This window comes from Erinaceus europaeus, chromosome 10 (genome assembly GCF_950295315.1).
Source record: "Erinaceus europaeus chromosome 10, mEriEur2.1, whole genome shotgun sequence".
In the NCBI taxonomy this organism is placed as follows: Eukaryota; Metazoa; Chordata; class Mammalia; order Eulipotyphla; family Erinaceidae; genus Erinaceus; species Erinaceus europaeus.
Window position 1 is genome coordinate 43,391,740 of NC_080171.1, and position 21,740 is coordinate 43,413,479.

The 21,740-nt window shown below is 34.9% G+C and overlaps 1 protein-coding gene across 19 annotated transcripts in view; it reads right to left on the minus strand.

Annotated features, from left to right (window-relative positions):
• The window catches only part of PTPRD (protein tyrosine phosphatase receptor type D), a 417,654-nt gene that overhangs the window by 191,453 nt on the left and 204,461 nt on the right, over window positions 1-21,740 (minus strand). For 6 of the 19 annotated variants that reach the window (XM_060199557.1, XM_060199550.1, XM_060199555.1 and 3 more), the window contains exons 8-13: window positions 17,486-17,619; window positions 13,833-13,977; window positions 9,723-10,028; window positions 8,566-8,759; window positions 6,637-6,663; window positions 1,423-1,540 (exon numbers count right to left, since the gene is read on the minus strand). In XM_060199557.1, coding sequence (XP_060055540.1) covers window positions 1,423-1,540; window positions 6,637-6,663; window positions 8,566-8,759; window positions 9,723-10,028; window positions 13,833-13,977; window positions 17,486-17,619 — 924 coding nt within the window. The remainder of the gene's footprint in view (window positions 1-1,422; window positions 1,541-6,636; window positions 6,664-8,565; window positions 8,760-9,722; window positions 10,029-13,832; window positions 13,978-17,485; window positions 17,620-21,740) is intronic. The other 13 variants (XM_060199565.1, XM_060199563.1, XM_060199562.1 and 10 more) reach the window with 4 other exon arrangements.

The following is a 21,740-nucleotide window of genomic DNA, read 5'->3' on the forward strand; positions in this document are numbered from 1 at the left end:
TTATTAGATATTAGTTTTTAATTTCCACCCAGGTTATTGTTGGGGTTTGGTGAAAGCACTATTAATCTACCTCTCCCAGGAGCCATTTTTCCTTTTATTTTCATTCTATTTTATTTGATAAGACACAGAGAAATTGAGAGGGGAGTGAGAGGTAGAGACAGAGACACCTGCAGACTGAATTCACCAAGGTGGAGAACTAGGGCTTGAACTGGGTCCTTGTGCATGGTAATATGGTATTGTGTGCCACCACTGGACCTTCTATGATCCCTTTTTCGAAAATTCATACTCATTGGCTATAAATCCTCATCCTGTGGTATCAGGAACTTAGTACTCTGTGATTTATAACTCAGGGTTATTAAAACACCACTGTAAATATAGATTAAGGAAATTATCTTCCTTTTTGAATTCATGGCAGGGGTTTACCCTCAGCTGTCTATATTCCAACAGGGTGTTTCCATTGCCAGATAGTCAGCATGTCCCTCAGTACATGCATCTTCTATCCAGGGTGCTAAACTAAATGGTGATATTCTAAAAAACAAAAACAAAAACAAAAAAAAAAACACCTCTGACTTTGCCTTAAAGGAGTTTTGCCATCTGTGATCCTGCTGCTTAAGGCAGTTCCCGGTGGTAGGATGTGATTGAGGCAAATCTTATGACATTTAGACAAATTTGGCAGTGAGCACAGCACCCAGGAGGGTACTCAACATCACAGCTGTTCTTTGCTTTATTCCTTTACGTAGAGGTGTGTTCCTAAAAAGTTTTGTGAGAAGTGATTCTAGAGGAGTAAATCAAATCATAGTTGAAATGCTCCATAGGAGATTCCTATCGAAAGGAACTGGAGGATAAATCTTTTGTAATATCACTTTAATTTATTGGTCCTGCAATATCAAGTCTTCCTTCATACTGATTTTTTAAAAAAGAGACAGTCTGGGAGTATGGATTGACCTGCCAATGCCCAAGTTCAGTGGGGAAGCAATTCCAGAAGCCAGACCTTCCACCTTCTGCACCCCATAATGACCCTGGGTCCATACTCCCAGAGGGATAAAGGATAGGAAGCTATCAGGGGAGGGGATGGGATACAGAATTCTGGTGATGGGAATTGCGTGGAGTTATACTCATCTTATCTTATGGCTTCTGTCAGTGTTTCCTTTTTATAAATAAAAATTACAGAAAAAGTTAACTCTTAAAATTTTAGTAACAAGCTTTGTTTTTCTGAATGAAGTATTCTCTGAATGACTAACTGAAATAATATGGGCAATATGTCTTTAAATTTTTCTGGAAATATATAATAAAACCACAAAATTCTGACCACAGTTGATTTTTCACACTTTGGTGGAAGCTGCTCATACCATCTTTTGGAAAAGTTAGTGTGATTGTGGCCTGGAACATTTTTAAGAATATATAATGCATAGATATGATTACCTGCCCCAGTGGTAGATACCAGTTTAGGCTTGCTGCGAGCACCATCTCCTTTGGTGGTATAGGCTGTAACTGTGAGGGAGTAGGAAGTTTCAGGCTGTAGCCCAGAAATGATCATATCCTGAAACAACAATAGAATGATGCTGATTTAAAACCTGATACATATTGCGGGTGGGGGGGGGGGGGTCCAACTCCATTCTATGCATGCTCAAATATTCTCTTCAGCCATGCTAAGCACTGGTAATGTCATGCCTGATGCTCATGCTAAGAGTGATCTATTTTCATGCTGACATTGAAAAGGGGACTTCAGCCATCTAAGAGGCAGCTTTAAAGAGTCATAGTTAAAAAACACATGAAACCTAGAGTCAGACCTTCTGAGTTCTTAAACTTAAACCTACCCCTTTCCTTATGTTCTATCCTGGTGATCCAGGACAAGTGTATTTGTGCCTCTGTTCCCCATGTGAAAGTTGAAACAGGTACTCTCAGAACTACTGAGTAAGTTTATATGAGCTGTATTAGGTAAATGCTTAGAACCATGTTTAAGTATGGACATAAATCAGCTGTTCTATTATGCCAGCAACTCCTCACCTGTACCCACTGCAGTCTGGCTCACAAAATGTTAGTGGAGCTGATGTTTCTTAGGTATTTTGGCAAACTGTATAGGCTGTGAATTAAAATTATTGTAAACAAAGAAATTTTCCTATTGATTTGGAGAGGAATTTATACAGAACTTATGACAAATGTGTTCATTCCTACTGCATATGCAGAAACTTAAAATCAAAGCACTACAACTCTTAGTAAGTGTCCAAAACTGCTCGATTGGTAAGATTATATGATCATAGAACTGTTCTTTCAAACTGCAGGATACACAGTTCTTTAGATAAGATTGTTGGTTACTTAAAATTTTTCTTTTTGGTATTTTATTTAGGGTCCTCACTCTCCATCTCTGTTCCCACTAGCATGCACACAGCAATTAAAAAGTTAGATCTGAGGTTCAGGTATATTTTTGAATTGACAATAAAAAGTTTAAGAAAGCATAAAGGACCAGTAATATAGTTCACTTCCTTTTCCCTGCGCATAATTCAGGTTCCACTCCCTGCCCTCACCACACTGAAGGAAAACTTCAGCTCAGATCTGTGATCTCTCTCTCTCTCTCTCTTTCTTTCTCCTGTTTATATTTTCCCTCTGTCTGAAAGAGTCAGCCTGGAGTACTGAAGCTTCAATGATAAATAATAACAACAGCAACAAAATAGAAAGTCACTGTTTTCCACATCTAAAGACAACATAATTGAGAGTTCAGTAAATGGAGTGGATTGTGTAGTGGTCAGTAGGAAGTGTTTTTTTTCTTTTTTTTTCTGTGCAAGGCTTTAATTGGCACCATAGAACCCACTTGTTGAATCTAACTCCAAATATTGCGGTTTTTGACAATGTGCTTCTCTCAAGAGTAGGGCTATAATTGGTTTAGAAATTCAAGAATTTCAATACCATCTTGAAGAGTCACTGGAAATATTATTCTCCAGAGGAACAGACATAATTTTGGAGAGATTATTTTCTATTTAGGACCTTGAAATGGTTTTGCTAACATACATAAAATGTAAAACTTAAGAGAGCCATCCAAAAGTTGACTTTTCTGGTGATTCCAAAATTATGATGGATAAATAACATTACTCTTTCCAAGGTCCCTCTTATCTGGCACAAAATTGCTGTTGAAACCAGTTAAACTCAGGAGGAAAAAAGTAGTAAGGCATGGTTTAGCAGCAAACAGTGTGGTAAGAAATTGATATGCTCTGAGCCTTATATAACTTTCTCCATTATAAAATTAAAATGTCCTTCCTTTTAACACAATAAAAATTAAAATATCATAAGGTTTAAGTTCAACTGAATATACTTCCATCAGTCCAATTCATAACTTCTTTGGTTGTACTTTCTTTAATCTGTGGGCATTATTTTCCTGGTGGTTTGTATACCCATTTTGGGATGGTAGGCTGATATAGTCATAGCTTCTCATTCTGTCTTCTCCTATCCCACCTATAATTCTTATGCCAGCCTGTTCAAAGTTGATATTGACTGAGATTCTGAAACAATCAGAGCTGTGCTTCTGACTAGCCACTTCCCCCCCCCCCAAAAAAAAAAAAACAAGTATTCAACAAACAAGAAACAGAACTGCATTCTTCTCAGATTGTAACATGTGATTTTTTTTTTTTTTTTGCTTATATACTCAATTCACCTCTAGTGAATATGCTAGGTCCTAATGACACATACAATGTAAAATCTGCTAGATATTTCCCTTCACTGACAAGGTCAAGTTAACTAAAGCTTAAACATCATTCCAAAAAAGGAGACTTCACCTGCTTAAAGGAATCATGTTAAATTAGAGAAGTCAGAAGAGAAGGATGAATATGGGATGATCTCACTCATAGGCAAAAACTGAAAAATACTACCATGACGCCTGCCTTCCTTGGGCAGTTGACCTCACCAAGGTGTCCTGGAATCCCAGAGTCATACATCACTAGGGAAAGATAGAGACAGGCTGGGGGTATGAGTCAACCTGTCAATGCCCATGTCCAGTGGAGAAGCAGTTATAAAAGTCAGACCTCCCACCTTCTGCTCTCCATAGACAACTTTGGTCCATACTCCCAGAGGGATGAAGAATAGGGAACCTTCCAATGGAGAGGGTGCGATATGGTACTCTGGTGGTAGGAATTGTATGAATTGTATATCTCTTATCTCACAATCTTGTCAATTATGATTAAATCACTAGTAATAATAATAAAAAGACTTCACCTATTTAAACAAATGGTAGCACAGTTTCAAATTTTAACAGTTACCTTTGCCCTCCTATTTTTATTCCTCAAATTCTTAGGTAGCAAGCAAGTTTTCATCTATTTTTCTCATTTCTACTAACTTAGCTATGTTGAAAATTTAGTGCAGCTCACTTTGTCATTTAACTTTGTAAAATAACAGTTTTTCTACTTTATTATCTTTTTACTTTGTAATCTGTCTACTGATTTATTTTTTGACTTAAAATAGACTTTTATAACTATGATTTTTTATTGTTTCAGTCATATTTTTTAGGTACAACCAGTAGTTTAACTGTTCTTACAAAACTGGAAGAATTCTAGAGTGTAATTTCACATGTATACATTATGCATATAGGCTACCACATCCTTCAATAAGTTTTGTGTCTCCCTTGGAACACCCTAGTAACTACCACAGTTCTGAGAAAAAAATCCACAAATATTTTGATTAGCATTTTTTAAGATTTAGGCAATGACTCATTTAGTAGGTCATGGAACCAGTTTAGTCATTTATGACTGGGGTGGTGGGCTGGCAAGGCAGATAACTTGGACAGTATGACTGACTGCTTTGTCATGCTCACAACTGAAGTTTCAGTCTAGCTCCCATTGCACTAAAGGGAGCTTTAGTGCTGTTGTCCCCTTACCCCACCCTTGTCTATCTGAAAAGAGTTGGCCCAGAGTGGTAAAGATCCAGCAATGACAAATAAAAACAATCTACTTGAATGCAAAATACTGAAGTTGACATCTAATTAAAGACTCATACTGTCAAGCATTCATTTTAAACACATGCATGTATTTATCATGATATTTATTTCTAAGGAATAAGGTCAAAAAAGTGTCCTGGAGCTTTGCTTCCCCAGAGCCCTTCCCCACTAGGGAAAGAGAGAGACAGGCTGGAAGTATGGATGGACCTGTCAATGCCCATGTTCAGCGGGGAAGCAATTACAGAAGCCAGACCTTCAACCCTCTGCATCCCACAAGGACCTTGGGTCCATACTACCAGAGGGTTAAAGAATAGGAAAGCTATCAGGGGAGGGGATGGGATACGGAGTTCTGGTGGTGGGAATTGTGCAAAGTTGTACCCCTCTTATCCTATGGTTTTGTCAATGTTTCCTTTTTATAAATAAAAAAATTAACAAAAATGGTCACAAAATACAGCTACGCTGTTGATCAAAAGAAAATTTACTTCCTATACACCATATTCACCAAACTTCCTAATAAGAGCAGTGAACTTGGGTAAAGAAACAACAACAAATGCAACTTAATAAATGAAAACAAACAAAAATCTCTCCAGTCTTTATCTTATCTCTTTCAACAATTTTCTTTATTTCTGTACTAAAAAAAAAAAAACAGTTCTAGTTTGGCACTTCAGATTTTCTTAGCGTTAGTTATATTAAAAAGTACTCAGCGTGTATGTAAAACTAAAATTCAGTCATCTGAGTATATTAAACTTTATTTATTTATTTAGTTAGTTATTTTTACCAGAGCACTGCTCAGCTCTGGTTTATGGTGGTGCAGGGGATTGAACCTGGGACTTTGGAGCCTCAGAAATGAGAGTTTCTTTGCATAACCATTAAGCTATCTACTCCCCCCCCCATTAAACTCTTTAACTGCCTTGGTGGTTATGTTTTAAATAGTATGTTCTTACTTTCAATTCTCCAACACATACAACTTTTAAATCCTTACTTATCCTTTAAGTTTCAAATAACTTTTAGGACCTCTTATACCATCCTGTTATACTTTCTCAGGCCATAGCTCTTACTGACACTATCACTTACTGATTACACACTGCTCGAGTTCACAGCTTTTGCTGTATTTTGAAGCTGTTCTAAATTTTCCATTTTTTCTAGCCACCTAGATAGTCAGCACTTAGTAGGCAGGTGCCATACTTTAAGCCCTAACAGTATCTTAGAAATCAGTAGTTCTCAATAAACAATATATTCATTCAAGTATTTGTAAATTTCACTCTCACTGAGATACTTTCTTCTCATTGGAAAAGAATATTCAGTTTTCCTTAAATACATACATAAAACAGAAAACTGAGTTTTTAGACAGAGCTAATGAGTGCCAGATCTGTCATGTTATCTACTGAATGTGAAGCCTTAGCAAATAAACTGGACATCTCTGGCCTTAGATGCCTCTGCTTTATGCATGCCTCCTCTAACAGTATTATAAGACAAAGTTAGTAGCAGCCATTGAAACAGCGCAAGTTCAAATTCCTTATGCAACCAGAAGCATCATGCTAGTTTCAAAAAGTAAGGTAAAAAGTGTGCTATACAGAGAAGATATTTTTAAAAGTTAGTTCATGCATTCAAGAAAACTGTGATGACAATATAAATAAATAAAAGAGGGGTATCAGAAAAAAAAACCAAGCATTTATAATCTGTTTGTTGACAAAGCACTACAAAAAATTACTCACATGTTCAGTAGTATCATCAAATTCCCACTGATAGTGATTAAGAAGGTTGGGGAAATGAGAAACAAAAATAAAAAAGAAATTAAGAGAAATTTGTATGTTTATAAAGGGAATGTTGTCTTCCAAAAATAGAAAAAAAAAAAACAGAAAAAAGAAAGCAATTTAATCCATGTGTACAACAAAGTTTTGAAGGTACTAACTCTGTTATAATGTTTTACACCAACTGAAAGGTAGAAAGTACATTGATAGGTTTTGTTATTACTGTTAAACAGAGCTAATGCTTCTACGTATACACTATGCTGTGGAACTTTGATTTCTTAGGTTACACAATTAATGTCACTAATTAGACTAAATATTTTCATTGTTGATGCATAGCCCTCTTGAAGTATTATGGGATGGAAATAAAATTTCAGTGAATAAATGAATGTAATTTCCTCAACTACCACAGTTCAAAATGAAAACAAAAAAAGCCTTATAGCTCTGTAATATAAGAACTAAAGAGATTAATCATTATCATACTGTTATCTTTTTCATAATTATGCAAAATTTGACAACTTGATGTATCATTCTTTCTTACTTTCACACAAAGTTTATTAATTTGATTGAAATAAATTCCAAAATTTCATAGACTCTATACTTTTCCTGGCCCATCAATTTTCCAGATAAGCAAAGCATATCCTGACTGATCATCATTGGAATCAGCCAAGGTAAGCTAGTCCATAAATAATGTACAATCTCTAACATGGCAGATATTAATAGAAACCTTCCTCTACTATTCAGGAAGATTTGTTGAAAATATATGGCTTTATGATAGTATAGCCTTTTAAGCACTTGTAATTCATGTATTTATTTTTAAAGCTTTTTTCTTTATTGAATGAGAGAGACAGGGAGACTGGGGCATACTACAGTGTATGCAGTGTCAAGGATGAAACCTGGAACCTCACAAATACAAGCCCTGCACTCTACCCACTGAGCAACCTCTACTACAACCAAATGGTGACTATATAGCCACAGACCACTGCTCTAGGGCCAATACAATTCCTCACAAAATCACTTGGTGCAACACAGAGGTTGCATTTATTTCTGGTAAGCTTGAATTTAATTTTATGACACTCAATTCCTGGAAAATGCAACATTTCTGCTAAATATGTGGTTTGATATGAAGTAGTAAATTAAATAGTACTTGGAAACATTTTTTTTAAAGTCTTATCTTTGAGGTCCAGCAGTGGTGCATCTGGTACAGTGCATTCATTTACCATGTATAAGGACCAAGTTCAAACCCCTAGACCTCACCTGGAGTGGGGGAAGTTTCACAAGCAGTGAAGTAATGTTGTAGGTGTCTCTCTTTCTATCTATCTCCTCATTCCTTCTATTTCTCTCAGTCCCTACGAAAAAGAAGGTGGGGGGGGGACCTTCAAGTAATGGTGAGTTCACTGCATAGACACCAAGTCCCACCAATAACACTGGTGGCAATAAAAACATCCCCTCCCCGAAAAGAAGGAATGCCTAGCTTTAATAAAAAATGCCATACCTTTAGACATTAGATCAATATAGTTCTAGGTTGTTTTACCAATTCAGAAGGTATATTGTATCAGCAAATTTGTCACTTAAAATTCTTCTCCAAAATTTGGTCAATTAATATTTCTTTTTCAAGTTAGAAGGGCAAATTCAGAATTAGCTGAAGAGAAGTATTTGTATTTTAATAAAGTCATTACAATAACCATTTGATAAAAATTGAGTATCATATTGTTAGATTTTATGACCTCACTTTCTGTCAACTTTGCTTGAGAAGAGAAAAAATGTTATCATGTGTTCTGTAAATTACAATTTTTTCAAGATATATAAATTAAAAAAAAAGATGAGACACATTTCAAAGAAAAGACTGAAATGATATTATATTCCAAAATAATAAATACATAATCAAAGATTTACCTGTGCATCAGCCAGCATGACATCCTTCAGCATGGGCTGGCCTTTAGGCTCACCATTTTCCATCCTCACATAATGCACCTGGTATCCTCTTATCTGGCCATGCTGCTTATTGGGTACTGGTGAGCGCCATGAGACTTTAACAGATGTTGAGTTGACAGCCTCTACCTCGACTTTTCGAGGAGGACCACTAGGAACTGGAACAACATCATCGGATAAAAGAAAATTATAGGCACTTGTCCCACCCAGTCAGAGCATTTTCTTCCTTTCTCTTTCTTTCTTTCTTTCTTTCTTTCTTTCTTTCTTTCTTTCTTTTTCTTTCTTTCTCTTTCTTTTCTTTTTTTTTCTGTTAAAAACGGGCACACCCACTCTATTTCCTTTGAGGAATACAAACATTTTCAACCAATGAAAATGCTCAACCAATCTGCTCTACCTTTTAAGAAAAGATCAAAAAACATGACCAATGCCAAAAAAAAAAAAGAAGAAGAAAAAAAATGGAAGAAGAAAAAAAAAAGAGTATCAGAGAAATAGAAAAACATGTAAAAATGTACAAAAGCCAAGGAAGATGCTTTGAGTTTCAAAGCATTAAAGCACAAAGAGGTATTGCATTGAAACAACAAAAAAATCCATTGCTGATTGTGTGTTTTTAAAGGTTTCTTTCTTATAGCAGAATAAAAAGATCCTTGATTATATAGATTTTTCTTCTCTTTTTTTCTTTTATCAAAGGTATTCCATAAAACAGATGCCAAAAATTGAAGATTGAGCATCAGTGTCTGTGAAATATGCAAGACAAAAAGGCCACAAGAAGATAAAACAGTTTTGAAAAGTTAATTTCAAAATGTAAGAGACTATCAAAAGTCAAGAAAAACACAGACGGCTTTAGATGGAGATACAGAGAAGGACCCAAATTGCAAGGTCATAGGAGCAAACTGTTCTTTTAATAAGAAGCAAATTATTTCTTGAGGTTGAAAAAAAATCAAACAAACAAAACAATATACCCAGGCTGTCGTAAACACAGGTCTTTTGCAAAAAACTGAAGTTACAGTGATGCTGGGTAAAAAAGATGAGCAGACAAAAAGAGACTAGTGTTAGCCTACTAATGCACAGCAGACCATGATTGTGTCAGAAGGATGCAAACGGACGAAGCAGAGGCAACATACCATCTTCATCGGTTCGGATAAACACGGACAAGCTCTCAGGGCCCGGGCCAACATCTGTGTGGGCTGTCACAGTGATCTGGTACTCAGTCCATTTTTCCAGCTGTTCCAAAAGGTATTTGGTAGTGTCCGAAGGAATTCCCAAAATCTCACGAGGTTTGTCATCTTCTCCATCTATGGCTGTATACTTGATGGAGTATTCAGTGATAATGCCATTCTGTTTTTCCACTGGTGGTGGTTGCCAACTTACCAAAATACTAGTGGAACTTGGGCTGGTGCAACTAATGTCTTGAGGAGGAGCTGACGGCTCTTATTTTGGTAGTGAGTTAAAGGAGGGTTTGAGTGAAAGGACAGGAGTGGTTGGAAAAACGATAAAACAAAAGAAAAGGCAAAAATAAATAAAGGAACAATATGGACAACGAAACAAAAAAATAAGGCTTTCAAACTTAAAATAAAAATTTACAGACAAATTTATGTACCTTGGCTTAGTAAAATGAATAAACCAAAAGATGAATAAATGACCAAAATTAATTGTTAAAAAATGGATGAGGGGAATATGTGAAAATGAAATCTTGAGATAATAGAGTCTCAAATGAAATTACCTACCTGTGATTTATATTCTTCTTCTAAACCAATCCCCCCAAATTACCCAGCCCTGCTATAGACTAGTCAACTTCAAAAAAGCTGCAAAGAGTATGATATATAGTACATAGGACTGTCATGTTTCATAAATGTTTTAAGCTTTCTTGCCTACATTCTACAGTGATGATGATTTAAATACAGTATTTGCGAAAGGGTTCTTAGACATGAAAAGTTATGAATACAAGACCCTTCCATTAATTCCACTTAGCAAAATAAATTAACAGCCCAATGAGCATAAAAGTGTCTTCTATGACTACCTCAAAAGCTGAGCCTGCCTAACTCAGTTTAATGAAAAGTGTTACCCTCATATTGACTGTAGCCCATATACAATGAGCATGCAGACTCAATAAAGGATGAAAATGCATAGTCCAAGGTTTACCTACCCGAGAGAATGTCAGGCTTGTTGACTCTGACTGTAACTTGTACTTACCCTATGACAGCTTTCAGCTTTTTAAAAAATTTTAATTATAACTCTTCAGACATAATTGCTATCAAAGAATTAAATCCCACCAGAAAATTTTGGTCAGATCAATAATAATCATCTATCTCTTATAAAATGTGAACAGGGCCATTAAAAAGAATTGTTTAAAAGAACAACAACAACAACAAAAAACCTGATAAATGTCAGGGAAAGATATAATTTGTGTACTAAGCACCTTTTGAATGTAATTACTCATATAAACTAGGATGTTCAGCAGAATGAAAATACAAAGTTTCTTAATGCCCATCTTAATACAAACTAGTCATCAAGTAACTTCTATTAAATTAGCTAAATGTCATCATGATAAAAAGTAAAGTCAATGCATGTGTTCTATATATTAATGTTAATATACTTCTAAAATCCACATATGATAAATGCATATTAAATACATATATTTTTTAAAAATAATATGTACATGACAGAATGAGCAGATCTGTAATGTACTATGCATTTTGGATATTTCCTTAGACTTTGTAGGTCTTAATATTATGTATTGGCAGGCACATTCAGTTGTTTAGAAGACTACCAGTCTTAAGTTATTTGTCTTGGGTTCTTCATTACAGTTTATCAAAATTTAAAGCTTCCTGTGCTGACAGAAAGGAAATCCTAAGACAACCTACTAAATTTGGAATATGATTTGGAAAAATCACAATATATTTTTGATTCAGACTGCAGTTACTTTTTCAACTTATGAAATTATCATGTACATGTTCATTATTTATAAGTTATTCAAGTAGCAATAAGGATTCATTTCTAAATAATTTTTAAATGTTTATTTGGTTTTTACTGTGGCTGCTACCCTCAGACTTTCTTTTCTGTAAGAATATCAACACTATTTGTAACTTTTACTTTAATAAAATAAATAGGACATATATCAATCTGCTTATAGGTACGTAACTATGCAACTATAATATGCATTCAAAAGTTCTTAAAACTATTTGAAACAGAATATCGAGCATGTTACACATTTTCAATTAAATGTCTAAATTTTAGAATTATCCTAAGGCAGGGGAGATAGCACAGTGTTTATACAGTGAGCTTTCATGCCTGAGATTCCAGAGCCCCAGGTTTAATACTCAGTACCACTATTAAGCAAAAGCTGAGCAGTGCTATTGTTGAAACAAGTAAAATAAAATAAATACATTTTAAAATAATAATTTAAGAACTATCATTTTGGACCCTGGTGGCAACACACATCATTGGGAGCACATGCTATCATGCATGAAGACCTGGGGTTTAAGCCCCAGATCCTAACTTGCAGTCAGGGTGAAAGCTTCACAAGTGGGGCAACAGTGCTGCAGGTATCTCACTTAATCTATGTCTGTCTGTCTGCCTGTCTCTTCCCCTCCCTCTGTCTCTGACCATCTATTAAAAAAAAAAGAAAAAAAGGGGGAAATAGCTGCAAGAAATGGTGTTGTATAGGCACTGAGCCTCAGCAACAACCCTAGTGAAGAAAAAAAAACTACATTATTAATGATTAGTCTGATTAAATTTCAAAGGAAAGATACACAATCATAATGAAATACATTATCCCAGTTTTTAAAAGAAAGGGAATTCTATGGGAATAAATGTAGTTGGTAATGAATTAAACTGAACCCTAATAAATTTCTTAAAAAATTTTTTTTATGTTTATTTATTTTCTCTTTTGTTGTCCTTGTTGTTTTTTATTGTTGTTGTAGTTATTATTGTTGTTGTTATTGATGTTGTCGTTGTTAGATAGGACAGAGAAATGGAGAGAGGAGGGGAGACAAAGAGGGGGAGAGAAAGATAGACACCTGCAGACCTGCTTCACTGCCTGTGAAGCAACTCCCCTGCAGGTGGGAGTCGGGGGCTCGAACCGGGATCCTTAAGCCGGTCCTTGCGCTTTGTGCCATACGCGCTTAACCTGCCTAATAATTTTCTTATGAGTGATTATGATTAGGAAGAAAGAATATATATGTTATCATGAAAAAAATCTTGAGAGATTTCAAGTTTCTATAGAAGATAAAGTGATAGGAGATTCTTATATAGAAGAAAATTAATCCTTTAAAATATAAATTTCATATTTGCTGATATATGTGAAATCAGATTAAGAGACTATCTTTTTCTATAGTTTAATGTGATTATATTATACATATCTGCTATACATACTACTATGTAACAATGACATAGAAATTATACTAAATCTAGGGGAGAACTCTGACTCAAAAGACATGCTTGTTTTAATAGGCTAATTGTAAAGACTTATTAATAACATGCATATAACAGTATCATAATCCACCAAACTTTTCATCAAAACTAATCACATATAATATGCAATATTATTTCCCCTGGATATAATGAACCCCGTTATGATAAACACATATGTGTTAGGCAACAGTTCCAAAACAAAATGAACCTGAGGAAACAAAATACAATTTAGATTCCAGTTGTACTTTGATCACTCCATTCTGACACTTGTCCAAATACAGATTTCTAGTGGATGCTGGAGATTCCCACAGCACTACTTGCAAAATTCGTAACAAACAAGAGCTGAGCTTCTATCTGAGTAAACATATATAAATTAAAAGAGCTTCTTGTCCTTCACAGATACAAAATTTTGATCTTTTCATGTTTCTCTGCTTTCTAAAGACCCAGTCTGATTATTCTGTATTCTGCAGTGCTTTCAACTTGAAGTTTGCTTCATATACTTACAGTTTATTATACAAGGTATGGCCTAATTATTCTCATAAAAGTTTTTCTTATAGAGATCTCCAAGCCCCACTGAGTTTTTCAATTTAGGAAGTGGGAAATTGGGACCCATCCTTTGGACCAAGCTTGAAGCCATCATAGGTCATGGTTATACACTAACCCTCAAATCTAGATTGTAATTTAGAGACTATTAAATAGTAAGCATATTGACAAAATAAGCAGGTTACTTTGTTGGTAGTGGTGATAAAAAGCAGCAACACCTTCTAGAAAAAAAATATGTATTTTTTTTTTTCAAAAGGTAAGCAAAGAGAGACACCTACTTGACTGCATGGTTCTAGCTGATATTTCTGCTGTAGAAGCACCCAGGCCTTGAGGAGAGCGTGCAGCCAGCCGGAAGTAATATAAGCTATTTGGTTTCAGCCCTTGCAGTCTGTAAGATGTCCCTGGCTCAATGGTTATTCGTTGCTGTGGATAAGTATCAAGAGAACTTGGTCAGCTTCAGTAAGATGAATGCAAATATTTTTTGTCACACTGCATAGAACATCAGATTTCTGTGGTCAGGTGTTACAGTGACATCCAACTACCACAAACAGAATCAAAGGTTGAGTTTCAAGAATTCTACTCCCGGCATTGTATAATAAAAATATGTGGGTTTAAAAGACAAGCACTACAATAAGGAAAGTAACTGGAATAATGCAAAGCACAAAATATTCTTTTAAAAGATACTTTATTTTAATGAGATACAAGGAGAGAGAGAGAGAGAAGGAGAAACTGACCAATGAAAGCACTGTTCAGCTCCAGCTTATGGTGGATGATGTTGGGATTTCAAAGCCTCAGGCATGAAAGTCTTTTTTTTCAGAACCTTATGTTATTTCCCCAAGCTACTACAGAACATTCTAATGAAGACATAGGTATTTAAAAGGAGAAAGATGTATATGATCTAAATATAAATCACGTACAGTTATCTAGAGTATAACAGTAAGGCTGTTAAGTATAATACCTTTAAAGCATGTGTGCTGTTGTAATATAGCTCATGACAGAGAGCAGCACCTGTTTTTAACAGTGGTGTATGCTCAGCATGTACAATTTCAACTGAACACACGTCCAGCTCATCTCTAACACTTTCAGCGATCTCAATAGGGGACAAATAAAACACACCCATATCTAGTGGTAGTAAATAGTATACAGTTTACATTAGGATACCAGTAATATTATCTGAAATTGCCAAGTGTTGGGGCAATAAAAACAAATTAATAGTTGCTAAAATGATCTATAATATATATATATATATTCAATCATATAATTATTCTATACTCATGATTTTTTTTTCCTACTTCAGTATCACTCTACTGAGGACAGTGATCTACAAGACTGTTGTTGTTAAGGGGATATATCATCACATTTCCTTACGACAGATGTTAATAAACCTTGCCCTCTACCAAATCTCCATTATAGAGCACTTCATCTCCAGTCTCAGAACCCTTCAATTCCCTTTCTGAACTTCCAGATATTCTGTAATAGACCACAGACCAAGGAGGTTTGACATTGTATTAACCCTTTCTTTTTTTCTTTACTTTTATTCTTATTTTGTTTCTTTGTATTTAACCCTTTCTTTGTTCTGCCTAGGAGTGAGCTTATCTGGTATCCATCATTCTCTTTCCAGCTTATTTCACTTAGGGAAGTTTCCTTCTTTGTGAATATAGAGTCAAGTTAGGAACAGAAGATCAGAAGCATTTTCTAGTAATTTTAAAAATCAAACAAGGGTCTGAAATCAAGTTTACTTTCCATAATATTACAAGTTAATACTTAGTATTGTCATATTTTTAATGCTTTCTATTTGCATTTGACAGAAAAACACATTCTATGGGTAATAAATCTTAGATTGAACATTTGCCTGTAGTAAACCTTAAAATATAATATGTAATTTAGCACTGGCATAAACAGTCACAAGGCTCTTATCACACAAATAGAATAATTCAAATATAAAGCTAAAGAAAATATCCCTTGGGTGTTCTGGTTTGAAATACAAAGGCTTGCTGATATTTTAAATTAGCTAAACAACAATAGCAACAAAGAGTCCTTAAATACATAATTGACAAATTTAAAGCAAGATAGATATGTAAACATTCAAGCATTCTTGTAGGACTGCTATTCTCCACCATTTCTCTTCACCAAGTTCAGGAAAGGATGTAAAATAAGTTAACATTGATTTCTATCATGCTAAAATCACCATTAGCTGTAAACATGAGAACTTCAATTTGCATTATGTTTTTTAATGCTTATTTTTTTCCTAACTCTAAAGTACTATAACTAGAACTTGGTTTTTGGAAATCCTGCTCAATTCATAAGTAGTAAAACAGTAATTTACAGGCACATATTATTTTATATTATTCAAAATAAAATTATAAATATTAGATTTAGTATGTGAGTCTTTTAGAAAGGTATTCCATTGAGAATTTAGGTAAGGACTATTAACATTGTGAAAAAATGTACAATAAAGTGGCTTGTGTGGACTATATATAAAGTTTCATTGTTTTTACCTTAATGTATTTTACTGGGTTTCACTGTAACAAATTATTTTAATTACTATCACATGTTCTTTTTCTGAAAATATTCAACTTATCAATTTTTAATGAATCTACTTTGATGATCTATTCAAACAATGCATTTTTCAGGTAGGATGCTCTCATGTTTAAGAACAGGGATTCAGGGGCCGGGTGGTGTCGCACCTGGTTGAGTGCACATGTAACAATGCCAAGGACCTGGTCCCAGTCCCCACCTGCTGGGAGAAAGCTTCACAAGTGGTGAAACAGTGCTGCAGGTGTCTCTCTGTCTCTCACCTTCTCTGTCCCTCCCTTCCCTCTTGATTTCTGACTGTCTCTATCCAATCAATAAATAAAGATAATAAAAATTAAAAAAAAATGAACAGGGATTCTGGAATCTGACAGCTGAGAGTCAAATCTTAGCTCTGCCATTCAATAAATAGTGGGAGACTTGTGGGCACATGCTTTAACTGCTTTCTGTACATAGTTTTTGTTATATTAAATAGAGTAACAACAGAGGTAGACAAGTAATCAGATTATAAGACTTTGTGAGCTAATCTGTGTGAAATCATTAGGATAGTGCCTATTACTATAAGAATGTTATACTTTTTTAATTTGTCTTCTCAGTAACTTAATAATTTCCAGGCTGCTGTAATTTACTACTACTGCATTTGTATAACAATCAAACATAATATATACTCACAATCACATGGTATGTAATTTGTGGCACTCAAATAAACATTTTTGAAGCATCACCCTGTGAAACCAGTTGTACAAATTCATTTACCCAAAGCTTTGGACATGCTAAGTTGTCTGTAGTAACTTAAGAGCTATAATATAGGGAGTTGGGCAGTAGTGCAGTGGGTTAAATGAACATGACGAGAAGCGCCAAGAACCGGCAAAAGGATCCCGGTTTGAGCCCCCGACTCCCCACCTGCAGGGGAATCACTTCACAGGTGGTGAAGCAGGTCTGCAGGTGTCTTTCTCTTCCCCTCTCTGTCTTCCCCTCCTCTCCCCATTTCTCTCTGTCAATAATAATAAATAAATAATAATTAAACACCAATAATAACTACAACAAGAATAAAAAACAAGGGCAACAAAAGGGAAAATAAATAAAACATTAAAAAAAAGAGCTGTAATACAGAAGTGAAATAAAAGAAATGCTCAAGTCTCATAGGGTATATTCTCTTACAAGGTGATTCTTCCAGCTGAAAGCTGGATACACGGATAAACAAAAATTTTAATAGGGAAAAGACCACATTTTATTCTTTCCTTGACACTCCCCCCCCTTTAGTTTTCTGATTTTTAGTCAAGTTATTATTCTGATGAATAAGTTTCCAACAAGCTTCTCTATAAATACTTGGTCTTTTAACAGAATTTAAGTAAGTACACTGTCCATGTAGTACAAGGTAGGTGAGAAACAGTCTTACCTCTTCTCCAAGATCCCCATCTTTGTAGACAAGTTCATAGTTGGCAATGGTGTCTGAACGTGGTGGTGTCCAAGAAAGCAAAATACTGGTTTCAGACTCAGGTTCTGCTTTGAAATTTAGTGGCTGCCCGGGAACTAAAAACAAGGAAGCAAAGGATTGAGCTTAGCATAGCTATGACTATTTGAAACCGTAAATACAGTTAAATTTTTCTAATAGTGCATATAGTTATTTTATTCCCAGTTTATACTAGGGATTTAATCATCATAAGTGTATAAGATGACAGGGATGTTGTTTCACACCCACCACAACAATTCTGTGACAACTCCTGTCCACCACCACTACCACCTATGATAAACACCAAGATTCAAGATTCTCACCAAGTCTTAGAGGTGATATGGTCTTTTTTTTTTTTTTTTTGCAAGTTTATGTTTCAATCCCTGATACATATGAATAAAACTATCCTTTCCTTCTCTTATTTAATTCACCGAGCTCAGTACATATATTTAAATCTTTCAAAATATGTCCACATGCACATGTATTTTGTCTCTTATAATGTCAAAATCTGTATGTGACTAGAAAGCCCCCCTTTTTTTCCTTCCTTAAGGGATAAGAACACTGTTAGGAATAAAATTCTTGCCCTTGAGTAGTTTACACACACACACACACAAAACACACAATATACGATATCAGTATCAAATTTTAAGAATAATGAAAGCCATGCACCTAATAATATCATTGGAAGATGGCTTATATATTGTATTTGAAATAAATGCTATTTTAACTATAATGAATGCCAATACAAAAATGCTATTGTTATTTTACAACTGAGTGGGAACTAATTCTTTTGCACTGCATTTGCCTTTCAAAATTATTTCCTATTAGGTTTATAAAATTCTACCTTTACTCCATTAACAAAAGCTGCAGGCAACCAAATCACTTAACATTTGTTCTAACCAACCCATGTTTTGAAAAAATAGGTTAAAAAGAGAGAAAATAATTGTCACTTAAAAATAATTAACTCTCATCCCTAAATGGCTTTAAATGACACAGTATCTATAAATACAATGTTGTCTCTAGTGCAATGAACTAAAGCATTACACAAATTTTAAAAAAATCTCTATATATCTAGAATACAGTTGTAGTAACTTATGCAAAATACAGAAGGTGATAACTTCTCTATTAAATGCATTTTGTGCCTAAATGAGGTTTATTCAGAGACTAATTTTAAATTGGGAATATTAACATTAGAGAATTACAGCTAATATAAGGAAATGAACAGCTTTCATGCACAGCAGACAGTTTATATTTCTGGGTATATGAAGACAACATACAATTGAGAAACTCATACATATTATTTATCTGTAAACTTTCATAGGGTTGGAAGAACTGTAGTAAATATAAATATAACATAATTAAATAATTGAGAATCCCTCTAAAATAATTTTAATAAATAGATTTATCTTTTTGCCCTGTCATGAACCTAAGATTAGCTAGTCAGCAGCAAGAAAAAAAAGAGCAGTTCAGCAATAATTAGAACTAACATCATTGTATTTGGCAGGTGTCCACTAACATCAGCTGGCCTTTGTTAATTATGCTTAGGGAACAGATCAAGTCACTGTGCTGTTTTGGAGGGTATTCTTAAGCCTATTGATCTTGGCAGGCACAAGTCACTGTATGTCATATATCTTTTCAATCAATGTATATTAAAGACACAGATATTATGGACAATTTCTTGGAAATATCTTAATGCAAAAACAGTCAGAGATTAAGAACAAATATATTACGATATTTGTGACCCATTCATCTAGTTTTTCCACGTTCATTGTCCCTATACACATATGGTAAAAATCAAATGTGGCCTATTTATTTTAATCTCAGTTGTATATATTTTTACTTTTTCTTACTTCATTTTATTATTTTAAGCATTTTTTTAAACAGTATCTATTTAATCTGAATGATCAGAGAGAAACTGAGAGGCAATGGGGATGGAGAAGGAGACACAGAGAGGCCCTGCAGTACTGTTTCACCAGTACTGAGTACTCTCTACAGGTGGGGACCGGGGGATTGAACCCTGGTCCTTGTGCATGGTAACACATACACTTAACCAGGTGAGCAACAGCCCGACCCCTCTCTATATTTTTCATTTTCTTTCCTATCTTCCTTTCTTTCTTCCCTTCCCCTCCCCTCCCCTCCTCTTATTCTTCTCTTTCAGCAAAGGTTTTGTTGGAACTTTACACAAATATGATTCTACAGCTTCCTCACTGAGCGTACTCCTCCTCCATGCCCCACTTTTTCAGGTACAGAGTGAAAGGGAGAGAGATAGTGAGAGAATAGTGCACATCACTGCTCCACTGTTTATGAAGCTTCAATCTATGCAAGATTTCCCATGCGGTCAGGGATTTGAACACCTGGGTCCATACACATAATAAAGTGTGTACTCTACCAGCTCTTAGCCCTTCTGTTATATAACATAAGAAACTGACTGAAGGGAGCCGGGTGGTGGCGCACCTGGTTAAGCGCACATATTACAGTGCACAAGGACCCAGGTTTGAGTCCCTGGTCCCCACTTGCAGGGGGAAAGCTTTGCGAGTGATCAAGCAGGGCTGCAGGTGTCTCTCTGTCTCTCTCCCTCTCTATCTCCCCTCCTCCTCTCATTTTCTGGCTGTCTCTACTCAATAAATAAATAAAGATAATAAAAATTTTTTTTGAAAAAGAAACTGACTGAAGGCATTGTGCCTGTCATTCCATGCTTTGAAAATGCAATAGTTGTCATTCACATGTGTTTTTAAGTTTTGACTGAATTTAGTTATAGAAATAATTTCAATTCTTACATAGTTAAAGCCTCCTATCATCAGAAAAGAATTCTGAAAATTTTTAATTTATAGATAACTTTGAAAAAAAACTGTTGATCATATAGTAGTCAGAAATATCCAAATAGATAATAAAATGATCATATTATCAAATTATTGCTCTGATACCAGATATGAATCTTATTTTCTCACTTACTAGATATACAACTCAAATGATGTCCATAGTCTAGCTGGGTAGTAAGATTTAACAATACATAGTTCACAGCACAGTACCTGGCAAATGGCAGTCTGAGTTATTTTTTATTTATTTGCTTATTTAATTACTTACTAAATAATTCATTTATTTATGTTATGCTTCTAGGGTTTTGCTGGAGTTTCCTGCCTAAATGATTTCATCATTCCCACTTGAATCTTTTTTCCATCCTCTCTTTCATTCCAGATAAAAGATAAGAGGTAGAAAGGATATAAGACACACAATCTCACCACGCCACAGCTTGTGAACCGTCCTCTCAACATAGTGTTCCCATGTAGTGGTTGCGGGTTTAAAACTGGGACTTTATATATAGGAAACTGTGCACTCTTTACCAGGTGAGCTAACGCCTAACATGCATTATAATAAAGCCTTGTTCCCTTATTTTGAGAGAGAGAGAGAAGCACCAGAGCAGACTGCTTCACTGCTTTACACAATGTCAGAGATCAGACCCAACAATTCACATATGCACAGTATGTATTTTATCACTGAGTTACCTCCCTAGCATGCCTTTATTTATAAATTATAAAATGTTTTTAGATATAATCCAATTTGTATCCTTGTTACAGGTCAGCATTTATTCTATAAAAACCCAAAAGTAATAGACTTCTGTATTTTACAGTGAATAACTTTACAGAAAAAAAATCAACAACTTTTCCCCTACATGTTAACAAACAATAAATGTACCTATAATAGTCAAGTAATGGAATGGTAGTTCTATGTATCACTGTAACTGTGGTAAACAATTTTAAAGTTATCTTTCATAAAATTTATTGGGGAAAACAATCCATGAACAAATCATTATAAACTAAATGAGAGTAAAAAAAAAAAACAAAGGATGGCTATCAATCTTTTCTGATATTTCTAGTAGTCAGAACAAAAGTCCATGTAGCTACATGATTCAGAGTGTTCATGACCTGAGAACAGTTAAACATAGGCATCTCTAATTCTGAAACCTGTGAAAATTCATTAACTCATTCCCAAGTATTTAGTACCAAACCTCAATTCCAAGTATTGGTAACTGTCTTTCCACATGCTCTGAGACTATGCAAAGAAAAACCAACAGCTAAACTAAGCTCAACCATTAGGTGTCTATTAAAAAAAAAATCATGGTACTTTCTGGCAAATATAGACTAAGTATCACTGAGAGTGTGGAGGCACAGAACTTTGGTGAGAGCTATAGTGTGGGAATATA